The following is a 23175-nucleotide window of genomic DNA, read 5'->3' as shown; positions in this document are numbered from 1 at the left end:
GCTGGGCTGCAGGGGGAGAGGGGAGGTGCGAGGCGTTGGGCTCAGCTGGGCTTCAGGAGGAGGGAGGTGCCGGGAACCGGGCACTGGACTCAAGGGGGGGAGGGGCAGGGAATCAGCGCTGGGCTCAGTATGCCTGCGGAGAGGTGTAGGGAAACGGAGATCAGCTGGGCTGCGAGAGTGAAGAGATGCGGGGAGCTGGGTTGAGCTGGGCTGGGCTCCGGGGAGAGGGGCAGAGTTCAGAGCTCAGTTTGGCTGCAGGAGGAGGGAGGTGCGGGGAACTGGGGCTAGACTCAAGGGAAGGGAGGGGCAGGAAATCAGAGCTGGGCTCAGCAGTTTTGTGGGGCTTGGGGGGAGGTGCAGGGAAACGGGGCTCAGCTGTGCTGTGGGGGAGGCCTGCAGGGAACCAGTGCGGGGCTCAACTGGGCTGAGGTGAATGGGGGAAGGCATATGAAACAGAAGGGCAGCTCAGCTGGGCCGTGAGGGGCTGCAGGGAACTGGTGCTGCACTCCCTTGGATTGTGGGGGATGTTTTTAGAGGAGGTGCACGGAACCTGTGGGGGTGGGCAGCTCAGCTGGGTTGCAGGGGAGGGAGGTGCAAAGAAGCCTAGTGAGGACGGACGGACAACTAGGAGCCCTGAAATGACTTCCCCTGGTCCAAAAAAATCCCTCATCTGGGACCAGTCAGGTCCAGAGGGTGCCAGACCAGGGAGGTCCAACTCCTTACTCAAGTCCCCTCCTGGTACCCTCCCTCCTAGCCAGATACCCTACCCCCAATCTGCTCCTGCTCCCGCCTCCCGGAGTGCCCGTGCAGCACTGGGTCCCCCAAGCCCTGGCCCAGGCTGGGCAGAGGATGCAACTGGGTGAAACTGAAAATGTATTCGTTTTTCATTTTTTTAAATATACATTTATATTTTTGGGCTGCAAAAAACAGTACTAAAAAAACAGGTTCCAAATAACGTAAAAAGTTTGGGAAACCCTGGTCTAGTCAGCTTTCTATCCATCTTATAGTCCATTTATCCAATCAATATTCCCTTAACTTGCTGGCAAGAATATTGTGGGAGACCGTATCAAAAGCTTTGCTACAGCTGGCACTGGGGGCTTTGGGAGGACCAGAAACAATTTATTTGCAAATTCATCATTTGCTTAATGAATATGGAAATATGCAAATGAATGTTACCGGTCCTCCAAAAGCTCGTGAATGGATTTACTGGTCCCTGTCTCAAAAAGTTTGGTAACCCCTATTGTGGGCAATCAGCATGCACTTCACTTTATGTGCTTTTGGTTTATGTGCATGTCACTTTAGTGACATCAGTAGGAAAAAAACCTACATGGAAGGAAACCAAAGGAATCTGTCAACCCTGCATGTGAGCAACAGTAAACAAAATGTCTGGTGGGCCACACATAGAACCTCGATGGGCTGCATGTGACCCCTACACACACTGTTCTAGGACCCTGAGGGACAGGAGGATCCCAGAGCTTGGGCTCCAGTCCAAGCCCAAACATCTATACCACAACAAGACAGCTCTTTTGATCAAACTCCTCTGCATTTGTCATTTGAACTGAGAAGTGAAGTCGTCATTCTTTCAGGGAAACAAAACAAAACAAGCATTTTTTCTGAATAAAACCATTCCAAGTAAATTTATGTTTGTAATGCTTCCTTTGTGTTCAGGGTATCCTATGCTCCCTTGCACCTACACTGCAAGGGAGTGGCTCCAAATGGTTATGTCATTAGTTATCAGAAGACATGGGTTCTATTCTCAAGTCCTGCTGCTGGCCTTCCACAGGGCAAAAGGGAAGTTACTCCAGCTCTCTGTGCCTCCATTTTCCCATCTAGCTCTTTGAGATCTACAGATGGACTAAGTAATTATTATTATATGAAATCTTAGCTCCCCCCCAGGCTGTAGTTCTTTAAGATTTCATAAAAGTGGCATTTTGGTTTAATTATAATTGAATGAAAAGGAAAACAGACAAGGAAATACCCTCAAAGAGGATACTGAGACTTTTTCCACACAAAAGAGATTTTTCAATAATTGGTAACACCCGTGTTTGCAAGTTTGGAAACTCTACCGCAAACGGGCCACTGGCCTGTAAACAATATGATGCCAAAGTCTGCACTGAGCATGACTAATAGTACCAGCACATAAAACAGTGACGGTATCTGTAGCCTCTCTCATCTAGAGCTCACACTGCTGCAACTGAACCAGTTTGAGCAATGATAGCACATTTTTTAAGACCCTAAAGGAGACACAGCCACAGTGCCCAACAAGTATCTTGCTGGACATTCAAATGTGGGGGTGAAGTGTCCTATTAATAACTAAAGCACCACATATTTGAAAGTAGGCACCCTATACGTTTTCTTAACTAACCCTGTTGGTATTCAAAAACACATTAACAAAACCGTGAACTCACAAGAAAGGGAAAGTAGTTTCAGTGTTTAATTCCTATTTTTGTTTTTAGAACTTTTAGGTATAGTAACAAAAAAGCTTATTATTTTTAAAAAGGGATATTTTAGATTACAGGGAAATTGATGATACTTCTTACAGCTCCTTATATTACATACATGCGTACACACGTCCACTCAGAGATACCAAGGGAGAAACACAGTAAGAGAAGAGGTGTCAGTTTTGTTTTCCATGGGTGATTCAGCTGGAATTATGTAAAATCAAGTCAGTTTCACATGAATTGGCTGATTCATATAAAAATTTGCACTTAAGGCTCCCCTGCGCCCCTCAAGAAATCCAAACTTACTTTCTTTCAGTTTCTGGTGTTGACAAGGTACTGCTGAGGCCAAGCGATTCCTGTAAGGGAAGATACATTGCCATAAGTGCAGATAAAACAACAAGCTTCACCCAAGTGGTGCAAACAAAATCCAAAACATAAATAGATGATTAAAGTCATTGTGCTTACTTCAATCTGGGATCGCAGCTGTAGTGATGTGGGGCTGGCATCGGGTTTCTCCTAAAACAGAACAGATGTCAGGTTAATGCAACACCCAAAAGAGGCAGCATTCTCCAGAAAAACAAATATGGAACGAGATAAGGAAAGAAAAATGAGACATGAACAGAATATTGGAAAATCCCACTCCCTTTCAAATAAGAAACAGTGACATTTCCAATGGAATTGCTCTCCGAAGAAGCACTGAAATACTCAAATAGAAGCCAATTACTTGATTACAGACATATGTACCACTGTGTAAGGCTTATACTTAGATATGTGTTCAAATAATAACAAAGAAAACACATGAGTAGTCTTCAAGAGATAATCAACATTTGCCCCACATTCCTATAAGTCAACTGACAACTGCCTGAGCTTTCTTTTTTCTTTCAGTCACCTGTCTCTTGTGATAATGTATGGTTACTTGCATTATATCATACAGCAACTAGATGTCTTCATAAATGTCTTCATGTGCAGTACAGAGTTCCAGACAGGCTGTGATTTTTGGTAAACAAGGGAGACAAAGTTGGAACTTAAGCTGCATGGAAGTCTCTTTGTTTTGGCAGATTGCCATACTTTTCTTTCACAAATGCCTCCTGTTTTACATAGCCGGTACTAGGGATATAAGTGACTAGTTAAGCATAAGCTTATCAGATAGTCGACTAGTGATGCGACTAGTCACTTCCCCCCTTTTGCTGCCTCTATCAGAGAGAGGCAGCAAGGGGGAAGAGCAGGAGCTTGTGCTGAGGGGAACAGGCTTAAAAGCCAATTCCCCCCAGTACTTTGTCCACAGGGGGCAGGGAAGGTAGAGGCACAGCATGAAACAGCACAATCGGGGACTGAAGCAGTCTGCTGTGATTCTGCTTTTGAAATGTACATTTCCCTACTGGGGCTCTTGAACATTTCAAAGGCTGAGGGACCACAGGGAACACAGGGCTAGCGGGGAGTCCCCCTGCAGAGCTTCTGCTTTTGAAAGAGTGGGGCTCTTGTACATTTAAAAGGCTTAGAGGTCATAGGGAGCGCGGGCCCAGTGCTCCACTGGTCCCGTGCTCCCTGTATGGCTTCCACTTTTGAACTGTAGCAAGAGCGTGGCAGGGCTCTTGCGACAGTTCAAAGACAGAGGCACCCTTATAGACTAATCTAATAGTCAACAGAAATCCCATCAACTATTTGATTAATTAATAAATCTAAATTTGCCTGTACTGCAAATTGTTGAAGTACACATTCCACTTCTTCCCCCCCCACCCTGAACTGCAACACATAGGGTTAAATATGGGCTTCAAAGGAGTTATGTTCTTATCAGAACCTTAAAATAAAATTAATTCGCTGAAACCATTGAGGAAAGTTATTTGTGGATACGATACCGATTTTGTAGTTCAAGATTTTTTGTAACCAATCACAACAGCATATATTTGTGAGAAAATTTTTTTTTAAAGTATGTGTGATTATTTTTCAGCTAAGTGCCCCATCATACATTTAATTAAAACTCTCAGTTCATTTGGCTGGTAGATAACTATTATCATTGCATTGACATGTAGCCCCTCCTGTTCAATAGCCCAGTATGAGGTTATTCAACATAGGTGAAGCCTTGTGACTTTTTACACAACTTTGGGAGACTAGCCTGAGGCTCCTTTGTGTGCTCCATGTCGTGTGTCAGCACGTGTGCATCTCAGACCAGAAGTACTCAGGCAAGCCACCGGGAACAGACTTTATTCTGTAAGGAACGTAGAACAGGATTATAGTTCAGCAGCCACCTCTCTTCTTTCAGCCCATGTGCTCCCAGCTCAGTCCCTGCTGAGACCCTGCTGGGGGGCAGAGGGTACACTGTACAACACAACCCCCCTTACAAACATGTTCTAACTCCCACAATAACTAAGCCCCACAACAAAGCCCATATTCTCCCTGTGTGTCACTTCATCTCCTTTCAGGGAGCTCCATATGCCCTTTTTTTGGTCCTACCTGTAAAGAACAGGATTACAGTTCAGCAGCCTCTTCTCTGCCTGCAGCCTACGTGCTTCCAGCTCAGTCCATGCTGAGACCCTGTTGAGGGGCAGAGGGTACATCCTGGCATGAACCAGGACGTTCTCCCAACATGCCCCGATTTGCTGTTCACAACTTGTACAGGTTGGATCTCCCTTATCTAGCACCCGCAGGACCTGACCAGTCCCGGACGAGGGATTTTGCTGGACTGGGGAGGTCATATCTAGCTCCCCCTGCTACCACTCCCCCAACTATGGACCAGCCACCTGCCTCCAGGCCAGCTCCTTCCATGCCACCAGCCTCACTTCCCCGCCTCCATCCCCTTCCCTGCTATGCCGAGCAGCCCAGCTCCCTGCAGCCCCACTGGATTGTGTCTGGCAGACCAGATGCAGGGAACCCAGCTGCCAGCCCTCCACCAGGACTCTTTGATCCTGGAACTTCCATGGTCTTGCCAGACCATGGATGTTGCCGGACCAAGGGGTGCAAGTTAACTGAGCTTCAACCTGTAGCTCCAAAGGCTGCTCCTAAAGCACACTGGACCTTGGGCTACACACAGATGGGGAAATGAGGCACAAATTTAAGTGGTTTGCCCATTGCCATACACTGAGGAGGAGCTGGGACCAGACTCCAGGATTACTTGTTCCCAATCCACTGCACCAATCACTATGCCTATAAATTATGCTAACAATTTGAGAGTTCTTGGAAAAAGTGTTATTTAGAAATCTAATGTCTAAGCAAAGACATCTGAAACCATCATAATTTTGATGACACATCAAGAATATATGCAGAAGTCAGAATGATACTTTTAAAAAAAAGTACCTTTCAATTATTGCCTCCATCTATCTAGTACATGGAAATTCTTCTCCAAATGATACTGCACTTGGAAGCCAAAATAGAAACCTATCCCCCTGAAAAAAGCGGATGCAGTTATGCTGATGTAGTTATGCAATAAGTTTGGAAACAAAAATGATTTGGGATCTGAGTGACAATTTTGAGATTACATATAAAGTGAATTTACCAAAAATATGACTTCAGGAGTGAAATTTCTTGTAATTTCTCAGCAAGTCAAGCTAAATTCTTCATCTGAGAACACCAACGTACAATCTGTAGCTTGACACGTCTATCCCCAACATGGGCAATAAAAGGCCCTCCACTGACTTCAGTGGATCAGGCCCATATTGACAAATTTTAGATTTTATAGCAATACTTTAAAATGTACCTCTTGATAACAGTAGGCTTAATCCTGCTCCCACTGAAATCAAGAGTAAAACTCCAGTTGGGATTGGGGAAAAGTTTGAAGTTATATGTCATTGGAGGTAAATCTAACTATTGGAGTCTCATTCATCTGAACACAAAACATTTACATTGCATGACTATCAACCCTGGATTAAGGATGTTAAGAGGCAGGTAATTCACTAATCGGATAGTCAATATAATTTTTATCAACTAATCGTGTCAATAAGGGAAGAAGCACTTAGTCCTGGCTCACACTGGGTACGGGACCTACTACCTCTGCAGCTCAAATGTACTAAAATCCATGCTGCCTGCCCCCCCAACTCTTAGTAATTAAAACTGCAGAGCTGCAGAGGGGTACATTCTGGATCTGATGTGAGTTGGGACTGAGCCAGGCTGCCGTCTTGCCAGAGCAACCCCTGTTCATGGCAGCCTGGCCTGCTTTGCAGCAGCAGGAGGCCGGAAATGCAAGCAGTCGACTCAACTAAAGATAAGCCTAGGCTTATTGGTTAGTTGACTACTCGCTTACATCCCTGTCCTAGACTCAATTCCAGTCCTGTTGAAGCTAGTGAAAGTTCTGCCATGGATTTCAAATAGTTGTTACTGTACTCCAGGAAATCACCAAGGTCTAGCAAGCAAATTAGATGATATACATGCAATGAAATCAATGACTGAAAAGACCTAGTAGGTCATCTTGTTCATCCCTTGGTAATGCAGAGTTGTCTCTTACGGTATATTATCTTACACATTAGTCAGTATAGTCTTAACTCTCTTTCCTATCTCTACATAAAAATAGGTTTTATGTCCGTAGCCTAAAGATAAAGAAGGGAAATATATCTATGGAAGAGAGTAAATACAAAAATTAATTTAAAACAAAATAATGTAATTAGCATTGAACAAGCTTTCCAGTCAGCAAGGCAGCAGGAACATTACTGTAAACCTTTCCTACACTCTCCTAATGATCTGAAGGCCAAAAAGAAAGGAAGGAAGGAAGCAGCAGTATACTTACTCAAAACACAGTTCATTCAAGCCAGGTTTTCTTCCTCCACCCATTGTCACAAAGCTTGCATCACAAAACGGTTGACCAATTCAGGGTGTAAAGCTGCATACAGCCCACCAAAGGAAACCAGTGTGTACAGGCAGTCCCCGGGTTACATGGATCCGACTTACATCGGATCCCTACTTACAAACGGGGTGAGGCAACCCCGCACTAGCTGCTTTCCCCCAGCAGACCAGGGAGACGCAAAGCTAGCGCCCCCCCCAGCAGACCAGGGAGACGCGGAGCGGCTTTTCTCAGCAGACACCTCAGCTTGAGAATAAAGGACTGAGGGAAGTGAGGTGTGGGAGAATAAAACTGAGCTCTGGAGAAATGTTTGGCTAGAGTTTCCCCTACAATATGTACCACATCTGACTTGCATACAAATTCAACTTAAGAACAAACCTACAGTCCCTAACTTGTACATAACCCGGGGACTGCCTGTACTTGAATGTATTTGTGGCAAATCCTTTTTATAACAAATATAATTCTTTAAAATTAATAATTTAGAAGGCCCTATATCTTATTTTATGCCACTCTCAAAAGATCTTTTTTACTTTCCCAAGATGACTGTAAAATTGTAAATGGAGAGTGGAGAGGTTTTTTGTATTTTTAAAAATCTTCTTGGGAAATAGCCAGCTGCATTCCGTGCTGTAAAAATCTTGATTCTCTTCTCTCATTTATTCCATTAGCCTCCTCTGTCACCCTAGCTGCCTGCCATGGTAGTATTCAAAGACAAATAACTTAAGAAATTTCTCTGTCATCATGATTCAAGAGTCTTCCGTCGTAATTACAATGATTTTTTGCTCTCTGGACACTCAAAGATGTTGGGAAGGTTTTATAAGTTAAAATAGTTTCAGAGTAGGTAGCCCTGTTAGTTTGTATCTGCAAAAACAATGAAGAGTCCTGTGGCACCTTAGAGACTAACAAATTTATTAGGGCATAAGCTTTCATGGGTTTGATGCCTCATTGTTTTTGCAGTCATGAACAGTTTTATTTATTTAGGCTCTGGTCTGGCTATTGGAGGGTACAATTGCAGAATCAGCGTCTTCTTTTGCAAAGTGGAATGAATTCATTTGTCTGGAAATGGGTAACAGGAGAGGGATCACGTCAGGATTACCTTTTGTGTTTTATCCTTCTGGGGCATCTGGTAATGGCCACTGTCGTCAGACTGGATACTGGTCTAAATGGACCTTTGGTCTGACCCAGTATGGCCGTTCTTATGTTCTTATATTCTGAAAGGCTGGTTTTAGTTTATAAACATACATTGATGGCATTTTGCAAAATATTTTACAATATTAGTTTATTCTCTGTAGCTTTCATATTTGAAGCAAACCTTTAAACATTCTACAAAGCTTCGGATTATAGAGGATGTTATAAAAGGCCCTGAATAATGGACTTTACACAGATTCATGGGGGGAGCCCCATGCCAGTTTAAAGTGCAAGAGCAGTGTAAGGAGGCTGTAAAAATCACACTTCTGAACTGTGGGTGGATTTGCACTGTGTAGGCACAGCGGAAGGTAGTCAAAAAGCTGCCTATAAAAGTTCACAAGTTCTGGCACAGGAAACATGCTAGGAGGAGGGCAGAGTTGGATCACTCTATAGAGATTTCAGGCAGCGCAGCCCTGAGAAACTGCTTTTCCTGTCCCCACAGCAGCCCAGGATGGCGCAAAAGTGTCGTAACACAAGAGGTGCAGGGGGCTTTATCAATCTGGCTGCAAAGCATACGCAGAACTCACAGCAAAAAGGATTCATTTATGATAATTTAGCCTGAGCTCCTGCATAACACAGGCCGTAGAATTTCATTCAGTAATTCCTGCATCAAGATCGTGACTTACGGATGAACGAGAGCATCTGTTTTAGAAATAATTCATTCTCCTATCTAAAAGACCTCTCCCACTGCACTGAAGTCAGGGGATGCTTTGCTATTGACTTCATCAGCCACAAGATCAGACCCAAAAACATCAGTGAAAGTGAGGTTCAGTGTGGACAGATAGTATCCAGGCAGCAAACAAAGCATTATCATAGACTCAATCATAGAATCATAGAGCTGGAAGAGACCTCAGAAGGTCATCAAGTCCAGCCCCCTGCCCTTGGCAGGACCAATCCCAACTAAATCAACCCAGCCAGGGCTTTGTCAAGCCAAGACTTAAAAATCTCTAGGGATGGAGACTCCACTGCTTCCCTAGGTAACCCATTCCAGTGCTTCACCACTCTCCTAGTGAAATAGGTTTTCCTAATATCCAACCTGGACCTGTCCCACCACAACTTGAGACCATTGCTCCTTGTTCTGCCATCCATCACTACTGAGAACAGCCTTTCTCCAGCCTCTCTGGAACCTCTCTTCAAGAAGTTGAAGGTTGCTATCAAATCTCCCCTCACTTTTCGCTTCTGCAGACTAAATAGACCCAACTCCCTCAGCCTCTCCTCGTAGGTAATATGCTCCAGCCCCCTAATCATTTTGGTTGCCCTGCGCTGGACCCTCTCCAATGCGTCCACATCCTTTTTGTAGTGCGGGGCCCAGAACTGGACACAGTACTCTATATGTGGCCTCACAAGAGCTGAATAAAGGGGAATAATCACATCTCTGGATCTGCTGGAAATGCTCTTCCTAATGCAACCTAATATGCCACTAGCCTTCTTGGCTACAAGGGCACACTGTTGACTCATATCCAGCTTCTCATCCACTGTAACCCCCCAGGTCCTTTTCTGCAGAACTACTACTTAGCTGGTTGGTCCCCAGCCCGTAACAATTCTTGGGATTCTTCCGTCCCAAGAACAGAACTCCGCACTTGTCCTTGTTGAACCTCATCAGATTTCTTGTGGCCCAATCCTCCATGCATTCTGCCAGCATGCCTCAGTGCTGTCCTGCATCACCTACTAGGGATGTAAAGGGGTAACTGGTTAACCTGTTACTTGGTAAGCATCATCCGTACTGAGAGACGTTTACTAGTATCCAGTTAACTGATGGTTTGGCTTGGCTGAAGCACCCGCAGTGTTGTGGACCCAGCCCAAGCAGCTCATGGGCTGGGGGGAAAAGGGGAGGGAGGGTGAAGGGAGGGAGAGACTCCATAATGTTTAACCAGGTAACTTTATAAGCAACAGTTTACATCCCTATCACCTATTTTTTCACACTCTGTTTATTGACAAACAATGCATTACATGGCAGGAAGCCATCATTATTACTACCAATTATAATGAAAACCATCTTGCAAGGCCGAAATTGACACAAAATAGAATCAGTGTGTACCAGCAACTGCCATTTTTTACATAATTTTTGCTATATCAGAGACGATGATTTGTAAACAGACCACTTCAGTAAAATATGGAAGTACTTTTATCCCCTTTTACAGATGGGAAATGAAACCACGGAGACACAATATCACTTGGCCAAGCGCATACAGCGAATCTGTGATGGAGCAGAGAACTGAACCCAAAGTTCTTCTCTGGACAGTCACTCGTCCAGTTAAACCACTGTATCATTCTTGCTCTCGCTGTATTATTTGTGTGTCTTTTTTGCAGGATTAATCACTATACTTCTCACATTCTAAGCATCACACAAAGGCTAATGGCATGTTACTATACACTAATAACTTCTTACTTGCCACAATTAGATGTGACAACATTAAGGTGCAATCAGGTTCCAAAATTTGTGCTCACTACCGGGGCATCCAGAATACAACATGTGTGATATTCCCTAGTTACTTTACTTGCATAACCCACCCAGCTGAAGGTCTCCTTTCAGCAGTTTGGCTGTTGTGCATAACTAGTTGAACACTTGTAGAGATTTTGTAAAGTAAGCAAATGGGAACGAGGATGAAACTAACTCTTTTTTTTCTATTGAGAATTCATAAACAGATCTCAAGCCCAACACCACAAAATAAGGCTTACACCTTCACATACCCCCTTGATGTGGAGGTACAACTATTAAGGTCCAATTCCCTTTAAAAGTACCACATAGAAGAAACGTAACATTTCTTTGCAACGCTGCCCTCAGGAAATACTCTGTTGTGAACTACTTCTGTTCTAACTGATCCATAAAAGCACAAGTAAAATGAACACCCATGTAAACAACTTTCTGTACACCATTTCCACACTCCCTTAGAACATACAATGCATCTTATGTTTATGGAAAGCTTTTCACTTGAGGTTTAATTATTTTGCCTTTCAAGATGTTATTGATCACTCTGCCACCAGATCTTCAGCTTGTGTAAATCAGCATAGCTGTGTTGTCTTCAATTGATTTCTGTAGGACTTTGTCAGTTTCCTTTAGAACACAATGTTCACCATCAGCATCTCAGAAAAGTAGTTAAAAGTGCTCTGGGTTTTGTCCATTATTCATTCATAGGAAGACAGAAAACAGAAAAAATATGCCTACTTTTCTGTAAAAAAGAGCACTGTTAGCCAGCTAGGTTATAATTAGAAATACTGCTCCCAAGCAGAGAGCCAGGATTTGAATCAATCTGGGACTTTCCTTTCTGATGTAGGGTTCAGTTGTTATGTATATTATGTGCCAGGAAACACACTTTTCTTCCCTTATGTTCATCAAAATAATAGCTATTTATAGAGAAATCCCTGTGAAGAATGATAGGGTATAACACCAGTCTAGTTCAGAACCTCCTCTGTATGTAAAGAGGCTTCCTTGAAGTACATGCTAAGTCACTGGAGAGGTAGTGATCTAGAAGGGCTTCTACACTAGATTATGAGCCTGTAATTCAAACCATTAGCATACATAAAGTTCATACATTTTTTATCATATCCTCAAACCCTGAGGACAGAAGAGCTTGTGTCCCTTCTGAGCCTTGTCTACACCACAGCTATCACAAGTGGAACTGCATTCACTGGGAATTACAAGTCCGGACACACCAGAGAAAAGAAAGGCTGAGAGCTAGAAGCAACAAACAGAGAAATAATTCTATGAATTGTGGTTAGATGTTGATAGACAATTGGCTGTGTGCAGGTGTGTGCACGTGTGTGTGAGTTCCCTCTGTGTGCTGTTGCAAGCCTGCACAGACAGCTGGCATGACTGACCTCAAGCCAACTGCCCAACAACCACAAGATCTATTAAGGGATGACACCCAGTCAGATTAACTGTCAACCAAGCAGGGTACCAGTATCATACAGACTCTACTAGACCATAATAATGGACCAGTTCAATGAATGCAGGCCTTTTTCATCCTCAGAGGCCAAAGATACTCCCTCTGGGTATGTCTACACTACAGCGCTAATTCTAACTAACTTAGTTCAAATTAGTTAATTCGAACTAAGCTAATTTGAACTAACGCATCCATAGTAAAAAAACTAGTTCGAATTAGCATTTTGCTAATTCGAACTAGCATGTCCACATTAAGTGGACCCTGAACCGGGGTTAAGGATGGCCGGAAGCAGTGCCGGCAGGGCATCAGATGAAGACTTAGAGCGTGGAGCTGCTGCCTCAGGCTAGCCGAGGGCTGTGCTTAAAGGGACCCGACCCCCACCCCGGACAGACAGTTCTCAGGGGTGCCCCGCTTGCAAAGCAGTCCTGTTTTGGAGTGCCGAGTGCCCACTGTGGGCAGGCACATCACAGCACTCGGCCATCAGACCGGCTGCACTTGCCGAAGGCTGCCATCTGGGGATACGGGACAATTGGGGGGCTGCAGGAGAGCTTCCACCCCCAGAAGCCCGCAGAGCCAGCCCAGTCCTCCCCATCGGGGGCTCGTACCCCATTCCTCCCTCACCTCCTTCCACTTACCCTTCCCTAGCCCCCCTTCCTGATGTACAAAATAAAGAAAACATGTGGTCAAAAATAGGATCTCTCTTTATTGAACAAAACTCGGGGAGACTGGGAAAAGGAGGTGGGAGAGGGGAAGAGAGAGGGTGGGAGAGGGGAGGGCAACTAAAATTATCAGAGGTTTGGAACAGGTCCCATATGAAGAGAGGCTAAAGAGACTGGGACTTTTCAGTTTAGAAAAGAGGAGACTGAGGGGGGATAGGATAGAGGTCTATAAAAGTATGAGTGAGGTGGAGAGGGTGCATCAAGAAAAGTTCTTCATTAGTTCCCATAATAGAAGGACTAGAGGACACCAAAGGAAAGGAATGGGTAGCAGGCTTCAAACTAATAACAGAAAGTTGTTCTTCACAAAGCAAAGAGTCAACCTGTGGAACTCCTTGCTGCAGGAGGCTGTGAAGGCTACAACTAGAACAGAGTTTAAAGAGAAGTGAGATCAATTCATGGAGGTTGGGTCCATGGAGTGGTATTAGCCAGGGGGTAGGAGTGGTGTCTCTGCCCAAAGTTTGTGGAAGGCTGGAGAGGGATGACACGAGACAAATGGCTTGGTCACTGTCTTCGGTCCATCCCCTCCAGGGTCCCTAGGGTTGGCCGCTGTCAGCAGACAGGCTACTGTGCTAGATGGACCTTTGGTCTGACCCAGTACGGCCATTCTAAGCTCAGGGCTCAGGGTCGGGGGTCTCAGTGGACCACCTTGATTTTCATGCACACCTGCTCCTGGGTGGCCAGGCTGGCAGCTCTCCTGCCCTAGACGGCCACTTTCCTGTGCCTAGTGCAGAGGTCGTGGACGAGGTTCACAATGTCCGCACTAGACCAGGCGGGTGCCCACCTCTTGCGGTTCAGGGCAAGCTCCCGGGAGCCGCCAGCCTGGGCCCGGGAAGAGGGGGAGGGCTGGGGGGCATCGGGCGGCTGGCTCGAGCCGTGCCAGGTGCAGGGTCTGCTAGCTGGGTGCTGGCAGGCTTGCACCTGGCACGGGCATCGTAGCCAGCCCATGCCCCTTTAAGGGGTCCGGGGCCGGGAGGGGGGCAATAGAGTTTCCCTGGTGTTGGCCAGAGTGGCCACCAGGGAAAGCTGGGGAGGGCTAGCCTCCCACTAGTTCGAATTAAGGGGCTACACAGTCCTTAATTCGAACTAGTAAGTTCGAACTAGGCTTAGTCCTCGTAGAATGAGGTTTACCTAGTTCGAACTAAGCACTCCACTAGTTCGAATTAAGTTTGAACTAGCGGAGCACTAGCGTAGCGCCTATCAAAGTTAATTCGAACTAACATCCATTAGTTCGAATTAACTTTGTAGTGTAGACATACCCTCTGAGATACAGCTTTACACCCCGATACAAAAAGGTTAGTACAGCTTCTTTGCCATAGTTACTGCTGCAACATGGCGAGTTATCACCCATCACCTTGTTGGTTAGATTAAAACATCTTTATTATGTGCTGTCAATCTGGCTAGTCTTTTAAGAGGAATCAGCATATTCCTGTTATCCTTGCAGAGTGTTTTTGTATCATCCTTGATAATGGGGTGTGTTGGTACCACTTAATATCAGGATGTGCTTGTGTGAGTACTTTGTGACTGCATTTCTTATGAATGTTTATTTCTGCAATATTGGCTCTGTTCTAGTCGGATTCTGTGAACAGGTTCTGCCTTATACCATGCCTTTGATACAGGGACTTATGGTTCAGACTGTCTTCCTGCTTACAGGATTGGTTAATTTCACTCAGATATGAGGCAACTATTGTTCAGAGGGAAATACATGGAGTTGCTGTAGAAGTTTAGAGATGTAAGGAGATAGGATTAAAAATGCGGATGTTGCTAATTTCATGATTTGAAATTATATATAATTCCACTGACAACTCTGCCCTCAATGACTAGCAATATGGCAAATAGGACAGGAACTATACATTCCAGAACTTTCTCTTCCCAATGATTTCACCTTGCTTAAACTGAACACATGGTACAATTTCTAATCTCTTCTCTCTGATGATAGAAAGTCATATTCAAAAGATTGTTTGGGAACTCAGCACATCAAAGACATCCAGAGTCGTAATTTAGGATGACACCAATTACTCTATCTCGGTTCCTTTACCACAAGTCATGTTCCAACCTGCACAGAGGCTCCAGAGAAGATTATGCCAAGCAAAACATTGTTTCAGTGACAGCAAAGGAACACACAGGTGTTTAATGGGAACTGCCAACCAGTTGCTAGTCATGGGTCACTGATCAAAACAAACAAATCAAGAAGAACAATTCCAGTGGCTACCACCTCAGCAAGTGTTTGTTTGGGAGGATTAACCAGCTCACTGACTTTCCAATGACTCAGATTCCCAACGGATCCATTTTAAGTTTCAAACTGCATCCCAAGTTCCATCATTTTAGCCATTACAATAAATAGTACAGACTTTCTGCTCCATTACTCTTGCATGTTACAGTCAAGACTGACACAGGGTAAATGACAACACTCTGCAGCAAAAATAAAATGCAGGAGCTAGACAAGGAGGTGCAGGAGGGAAATGGTTAAAAATGGGATTTCAATCAAATTTATACTTTTTCTTTTCAAGAAACTACAGTACAAATATTCTCCTAAGGGCTCACGCATGAACACAGAAGTAAGTGAACACTCAGCTAAGCTACTAACCAAGTGTGGATTTCCAAGAAACAAAACATGCAATTATAGTAGCTCTCAAATTCTTATTTATGCATTAAAAAAAAATTCTCTCTCAGCCCAGTGAAAACCCTTGCTAAATGCAGAAATTTATAAAATCAAATGTTTCAGATAGAAAAATATTTTACTGTGGCATCTTTCTATCTAACGTGTTGTTACACATATTTAGGTTTCTTTTATCTTATTAATACCCACCAACACTTTTCAAATGACAGAAACATTATAACAGCAACCACAAGATTGGTGAAATTTCCTAATATTTCATGGTGCTTTACTGGGATTGAAAAAGACATAGGTCCCTGTCCTGGCACCATTTAAGCGCATATATAACAAATAGACCTTTAACTCAGAAAAACATAGAACTTGAAGAAAGACAAAGAAAGGGGTCAGGGAAAGGAAGGCTCAGGGACAAAATAAAACCACAACTCACATTCTACAAAGCAAATAAATAAATAAAATTAAATAAATTAAATAAAAAAAATCACAAATTCTGATGTATGTTACAAAAACATTAAGGCAGGGCAAAAGAGAGAAGATGACTGCTGTTCTGAGGAAAGGCAAAGATGGAAGTCAAGGTGCAAGAAATGGATTTTTGAGGATAAACTTAAAGAAACCAGGGAAGATGGTAAAGGAACAGGAGGAACATGCTTTTTCAGTGATAGGAAACAGTGTTAAAAAGGGCCCAAAAGCAAGAACAGGAGGGAAGCAAGGTGAGAAATGTGAGCAGAGCGCTAGACTTCAGATGGGGAGCAATGAGACATAGGCAGAACTATAACAACCAGGAGAAGGAGTATCTACTTTATTCTGAAACAAGAACTGGAGAGACTACTTCAAGTTTCTGTGTTCATTTAATGCATGGCCTCCCAGCAGAGACTGACAACCATTGTGCTAACTAGCAGGGGCGGGTGAGAGTTTTGCGGGACCCAGGGCAGCACAATTTCTCTGGGCCCCCCTTTGGAGAAAAAAAATAGAAAAAAGGCATCAAATGCACAAATTGAAGGCTATTTTTCATATTAAATGTGAATTGGGTAAATCTGATAGAAACTTAATTTAGTTGGATAATTTTTATTCTAATTATATTGTAATTCATTTTTAAACAAAATTCTGCATTAATAAAAAGGGGAGGGATGTCCAAATGTTGAGCAAAAAAAGCGCCCTCCCCCCCCCCCAAAAAAAATAATCATGGCACCTTTAAATCTCACACTCCCCATTCCCACCAGACATGGCAGGGGAAGAATGTCCCAAGTGGCTTTTCAGCTGAGAAAAACTGAAAATACCAGACATTTTACTGGTCCGGTATTTTGTTTTTTTTTGTTTTTTTTTTGTTTTTTTACCAGACAGAAGCCACAAATACTGGAGTGTCAGGGCCAAGACCAGACACCTGGCAAGCCTAGTCGTAACTCGAGCCTGCATTTACAATAGGCCAAGGACGTAAGTCGGGGGATTTTGGCCCCTTCCCCACTTCAGAAAAAGGTCATAATGGTGGTGGTGGAGGGTGAGGGGGGGAGAGGGTCATAAATCGGGCTATTATAAAGCAGGGGCCTCCTGTATTTGTGGCAGGGATGGGAAACCTCTCTTGGATTAGGGGACACTGACCCTACAGAAAAATCAGCTGGGGACCACCCAAGTGGGCTGGGGACCAGCAGGCCTGGAGCGGATCTGGCCAGGGGTTTGGACTGTGCCCCAGGGAGGGGATTGGGGTGCAGGGTCTGGGAGGAGGGTTATGTGGGTGAAGATATCGGAGTGGGAGTGGCTGGGGGGCCAGACACTTACCTAAAAGCGTTGCTCGGCGGTTTCTCCCACAGGAGCTGCCTGGCCATGTGCTGGGGGATTAAAAGCCTGAGGGGAGCGGTGATTGGTGGGTTCCTGCAGCTGCCATGGGCTTGTGCGGAGGAGTGGGGGGGCGGAAGCAGCCATGAGGGACCCTCCCCTACCGGCTCGCAACTCCTAAACCACAAAGGGTCCCGCCGCGCTGTTCCGTTCTGCATGGGGCTGGGGCTGTTGCTGCCATGCAGCCGGACCCAACCAGCGCGGGGTTTGCTCTGGCTGCTGCTGCGCCTACGCGGGCTGCCTGCTGCGGTGGGGGCGGGGCTCGAGCTTCCAAAGCGCCTCGTCGGGCTCCCTCACGGGCCCCAGGCTGCCGACCCTGCTCTAAGCAGGGCGGATGAGAGTTTTAAAACACCGGCGCTGGCACGGGGCCTATTAAAGCGCAGGGCTTGGGGCAGCCACCTCGCTCACATGCCCTATATCCACCGCTGCTAACTAGAGCTGATACTTGGTGTAACAGGGACAGCAGCCAACCAGAACTAAGAACTCAACATGTCAGTCTAAACTTCAAATCCCTCCTAAAAGTAGGAATGTTAAGCAGCATGTAATTCGTTAATCGTGTAGTTGCCAACTACACAATTAATCTATAAGAGTTAGCAGTGAAAGCACTTAGTCCTGGCTCGCACCAACCCCGCTGCAGCTCTGCACCATTATTAAGGGACTGGGGAGACAGCGCTCAGGCAGACTGGCTCAGTCCTGGCAAGACACCGGGGTTTATGCTGGGACCCGGCACGAGTCTGGACTGAGGCAGCCTGCCTCCGTGCTGGCTCCCCAATCCACTAATAATTCAGAGCCACAGTGGTAAGGCTGGGATTGAGCCAGCCTATCAGCCAGCCCGTTAAAAAAAAATATTTGCAGAGTCACAGGAAGGAGGAGGGGGGTGGGATGAGTGTAACCAATAACGTTAACCAATAAGCTCCTGTTTATCGGCTACCATATTACATACCTAAGATTCCATTTTACCTGCAAAGGCAACAATTTGGCATAACTAGGAAAGGGAAGGTTATCTCCCCATCACTGGATTTTTACCTTGGAAACACGAGCAAAATACAAATGCCACTAGACAGTATTATGGACAGTTGTGTCCCCAATTTTCATTTTTAACACAAATTAAATTTTCACTTTACAGAACAAAGACATCTTAAAGTAGTCAGTCATCTTTTAACTTTTATACAAATTTCTGAATAATGAAATTTTAATTTAAAAAACTGGGTTAGACAGAAAATGAATACTAGTCTGAGTCATTCAATGGTAAACATTCTCCTTAAGCAATCTTCTACAGCTATTTTATACATCTTCCCAAACAAGGCTATAATGGAAACACAGGTAGACCCACCTTTATTTATTCATATAAATGACGCACTTATGCTCTTACACTCTTCTATCCCACCTGTGAATTAAGTTATAGATGACATGCTTCATAAAGGGTTCAAATGAATTTGCTAACTAAATGTTTATTAAATGGGTGTTACAGGTTACATGTTGAAATCACAGGCATTTATAAGCAGCTGTTTAATAGAATATGACTGATGGATTATTCCAAGTGATTTTCCTTCTGCACTATCATTTACTCTGTTCTTTAATTAATACTAAACAAGCCAGCCAACCAATCCCGCTCCCAGAACCCTTGACTTTATATTGTGCAAAAATGTCATCACCAAAGGTTAATTTGGAGGAGGAACTGACATTCTGTGTGTTGATAAACAAGATGGTGCTCCAATAAATCCAGTGTGATTACAGTACAGTGAAGGCTTGTCTACACTGCCCTGCAGTTTAGATTATAGTGGTGTGAGCAAAATGCTGTGTCGTAACTTCTCTGTGTGGGCATCATGGGCATGAACAAAAAGGTTCCTAGTTGGTATTATAGAACCTTCTTCAAACAGAACTGTATTAATGAGAACTAGGAACTTTTGTAGTTCATTCCTGTAGTGTACACCTGAGGGAGGTGGAAGCACACTGCTATTAACACCCCTGCAGTCTGAACTATGGAACAATATCATAGAAACAGCCTGAGTGCGCTGTTCTCCTCAGAAAAGCAATACCAAGTGCTAACATTTTGCTTGAAGCTCATGCATAACAAGTTTACATTATGGAATTAATGTAAAAGAAAAATATTTTAATGCAAAGCCAATTTTATACAAGTAATTTTTATTTATTATTACCTCTTAATTATTACATGTTTCTTACTATGTGACCTCAAAATCAGGAAAACACTCTAAAAGGAACCTTTCCATCACCATTATTACTCTAATGCATGTAGCTTTGCTGCAGTAGTAAAATTAAATTGGTTTTCATCATAGAATATAATAAATTAATTGAATCCCCCACATTAGAGAGACTGACAACTGTAAATATATCCAAACCATAACTCAGCATAGGAATACTTCTGAAGTATGAAGACGTTTGAATGCTCTTTAGCTCTAAGAGAACAATCCAAAGTATAGAATTCCAAAAACTCACTTCTTTGGACAAAATTTGGATCCAATCCTAAATCTATAAATGCTACAGCTTACACCTCCCAATAAATGTTTTATAAAATGGAATATCGGGCCTTTCTTTTCTTACCTATCAAGACCTGAGTTTAAAGTTTTTCATTTTTTCACCTACAATGACCCTCCACGGTAAAACTGAATCTGCTCTGCCACAGGTGTTAGGTCTGCAACAGGTGTTAGGAACTTCATCAAATGCAACAAAAGAAATACAGAAACTCAGAACTTGGGTCCTACTGGTAAAAAAGTCTTTTGGATAACATTTAAATCTATTTCTTTGTAATGTTTTAGATTCAATATGATTTTCTGTTTATGTTCTAGAAAATCAGTTTAATTTTTTAATCCATTTTAGTGCCTCCCGGCATTCAGTGTTCCCTGGTCATGCACTAATAAGAAAGCCAAGATATTATGAGTTATTTGGGTATTTTATCATTTGCAAATGTCTGGGAGTCAATGAAAATTTTAGTGGGCTTTATTCTTGTAACTGCTTTGGCAGTGTAAGGGAGCCAAACTGAACATGAGAATCAGGACCCAACTGTTTTCAAAATTTCATAATCACACAATCTTTTATCAGCACCAGTGGTTGCTGCTTTGTGTTGTTTGTTTTGTTTACTAAACCTGAATATTGTATTTCCCAATAAATCTGGGAAAATGTATTTGTTCCCTCTCACCAGACCAGAAAAAAAACAAACCTCTTCCTCATTTATTTCACTGGCAAAACCAGGAAACTTTTAACAAAATTTTAGGTGTAATTTATTATTCTAAAAGAAAATACAGGACATTTTCTTTAAAGAAAGATGATATTGTTTACTTTATAGGCAAATGAAATCAGATACTTAAAAGCAGTGCTTTTTTTGTTAAAAAAAAAAAGAAAAAAAAAGGTGCCAGTACTAAGGTTTCAAAAAATGTGTCAAACATTGCTGCGTGTCCCAAGCGGGCTTATGTCCGGTGCAGTGCGAGTGATTCCAGGGCTAGTTGGGGGTTGTGCTGGGAAGTGGCGAGTGCTCCCAAAAAAGGTGCGTGCCATCGCAAAAAAAAGCACTGCTTGAAAGTTCAGACGGATAAAATAAACTGTTTCTCCAGAATGTGACACTGAACTGCTTTTACTGAGCATGCATACACCTCCTCCAAGGATTGGGGATGGGAAGAAAAAAAGATTTTACTGCTAGGGCACTAATTTGAAAGTCTCACACAAAATAAGGACACTTTCACCAGCAGGCGCGCCGAAAACAAATTAACAAGAGTAATGCAGAAGAGGATTAGCACACATTGTTTGTTTGTATTCATTACAATCTTCATGATAGAGAAACTGACTGTATTATTTATAGACTCCCAAATTAGCCTCCATCTCTTTAAGATTGTGTCAAATCAACCTGATGGCTTGTTATCCTGTCAAAGAAAGCTTTGTGGATAAGAGGCAGTGGTAGATGATGTATATCTGACTTTAATGAGGCATTTACACAGTCTCACACAACCTTCTAATTAACAAACTAGGAATATACAACTGTCATGATCATGAGGGGTTAGCCAGCAGCCTGGGGACTAAGGGGTTAACTATGTCCCTTACCTAGCCAGGTGGAGTGGCCAATAGGAATACAGGTAGGTAGGAATTTCAAATTGGAACAAAGGAATTTTGGGGTTTTCCTTCTCCTTTGTCTCTGGGCAGTTCTCTCCAGCTATTGAGGGGGACAGATACTATGTCTCCGTCCAAGAAAAAGACTTTTTCTTCATTTTCTGTAAGTAGAGTAATGTTTAGATAAATCCGTTAGATTTTATTGTTTTATGTTTTGGGTATGGGATCTGATGTCTGGGCACTTTTTTAAAGATGTCTGGCTTTTCGTTATAACTAAGTTCTAGGCCCATGGAGTTTCTCCATGAGTATATTATTTGTTACTTTTCCATCTACTTATTATGCTTGCAACAGGAATATTGTGGTGATAAAAGTTTTCTCTTTTCTTTTTATTAACCTGGTATTGGGTAATGGTGATGTCCTGCTTGGTACTTTGGGGCTCAGATTTCCCAAGTAATCTCTCCCCTGATTTTTCACATCAATACTTGGGTGGTGGCAGTGGAAGTTTTATTCCCAAAATCTAGGGTTTTAAGATTTTGGGGGGATGTTTTATACCAAAGCCTGGTAGATAAGGTTTTGGGGTACTTGCTGGCCCCCACTTCTACATTAATCATGCCAGAGTGGGGAAGGAGCCATGACAACAACCTAGATGGGGCTACTATAAAGTGAGCGCATAATTGCTTAGATAACCTTTAGAGAATCGTTATCAATGGTTCACAGTCATGCTGGAAGGACATAATGAGTTCTGGGTCCAGTTCTGTTCAGTATCTTCATCAATTATTTAGATAATAGCATAAAGAGTGCACTTATAAATTTGTGGATGATACCAAGCTGGGAGGGGTTGCAAGTGCTTTGGAGGATAGGATTATAATTCAAAATGATCTAGACAAACTGGAAAATGGTCTGAGATAAACAGGAAGAAATTCAACAAGGACAAGTGCAAAGTACTCCACTTAGAGAGGAATAATCAGTTGCAAATGTACAAAATGTGAAATAACTACCTAGGACGAAGTACTACGGAAAGCGACCTAGGGGTCATAATGGATCACACGTTGAATATGAGTCTCCAGTGTGAAACTGTTGCAGAAAAAGCAAACACAATTTTGGGATGTACTAAAGGAGTGTTGTACACAAGAAGTAAGTCTTTTGCTCTACTCCATGTTGACTACTCAACTGGAGTATTGCATCCAGTTCTGGGCACCACATTTCAGGAAAGATGTGAACAAACTGGAGACGTCCAGAGAAGAGCAACAAAAATGATTAACATGACCTATGAGGACAGATTAAAAGAATTAAAAAGAAGAGTGAGATGGGACATAACAGCTTTCAAGTACCTAAAAGAGTGCTACAAGGAGGAGGGAGAAAATTTCTCTCCTTGGCCTCTGAGGATAGGACAAGAAGCAATGGACTTAAACTGTAGCAAGAAAGGTTTAATTTGGACATCAGGAAAAAATTCCTAACTGTCAGCGTGGTTAAGCACCAGAATAAATTGCCTGGGCGAGATTGTGGGATTTCCATCACTGTAGATTTTTAAGACTAGGTTAGACAAACATCTGTCAGGGATGAGGTAGATGGTGCTTGGTCCTGCTACGAGTGCATGGGGCTGGACTTGATGACCTTTCTATGTTCCTTCCAGTTCTGTGATTCTACGCTTGGGACAGATCCATAGCAAGTGTGTATC

The 23175-nt window shown here is 43.3% G+C and overlaps 1 protein-coding gene across 3 annotated transcripts in view; it reads right to left on the bottom strand.

Annotated features, from left to right (window-relative positions):
- SASH1 (SAM and SH3 domain containing 1) overlaps nt 1–23175 on the bottom strand; it is an 844241-nt gene that overhangs the window by 106671 nt on the left and 714395 nt on the right. For all 3 annotated transcript variants that reach the window (XM_075924386.2, XM_075924390.2, XM_075924387.2), the window contains exons 3-4: nt 2907–2957; nt 2748–2797 (exon numbers count right to left, since the gene is read on the bottom strand). In XM_075924386.2, the coding sequence (XP_075780501.1) occupies nt 2748–2797; nt 2907–2957 (101 nt within the window). The remainder of the gene's footprint in view (nt 1–2747; nt 2798–2906; nt 2958–23175) is intronic.

This window comes from Pelodiscus sinensis, chromosome 3 (genome assembly GCF_052426305.1).
Source record: "Pelodiscus sinensis isolate ZL-2025 chromosome 3, ASM5242630v1, whole genome shotgun sequence".
In the NCBI taxonomy this organism is placed as follows: Eukaryota; Metazoa; Chordata; order Testudines; family Trionychidae; genus Pelodiscus; species Pelodiscus sinensis.
Note: the sequence above shows the minus strand (reverse complement) of the source record. Positions and strands in the feature narration are given on the sequence as shown.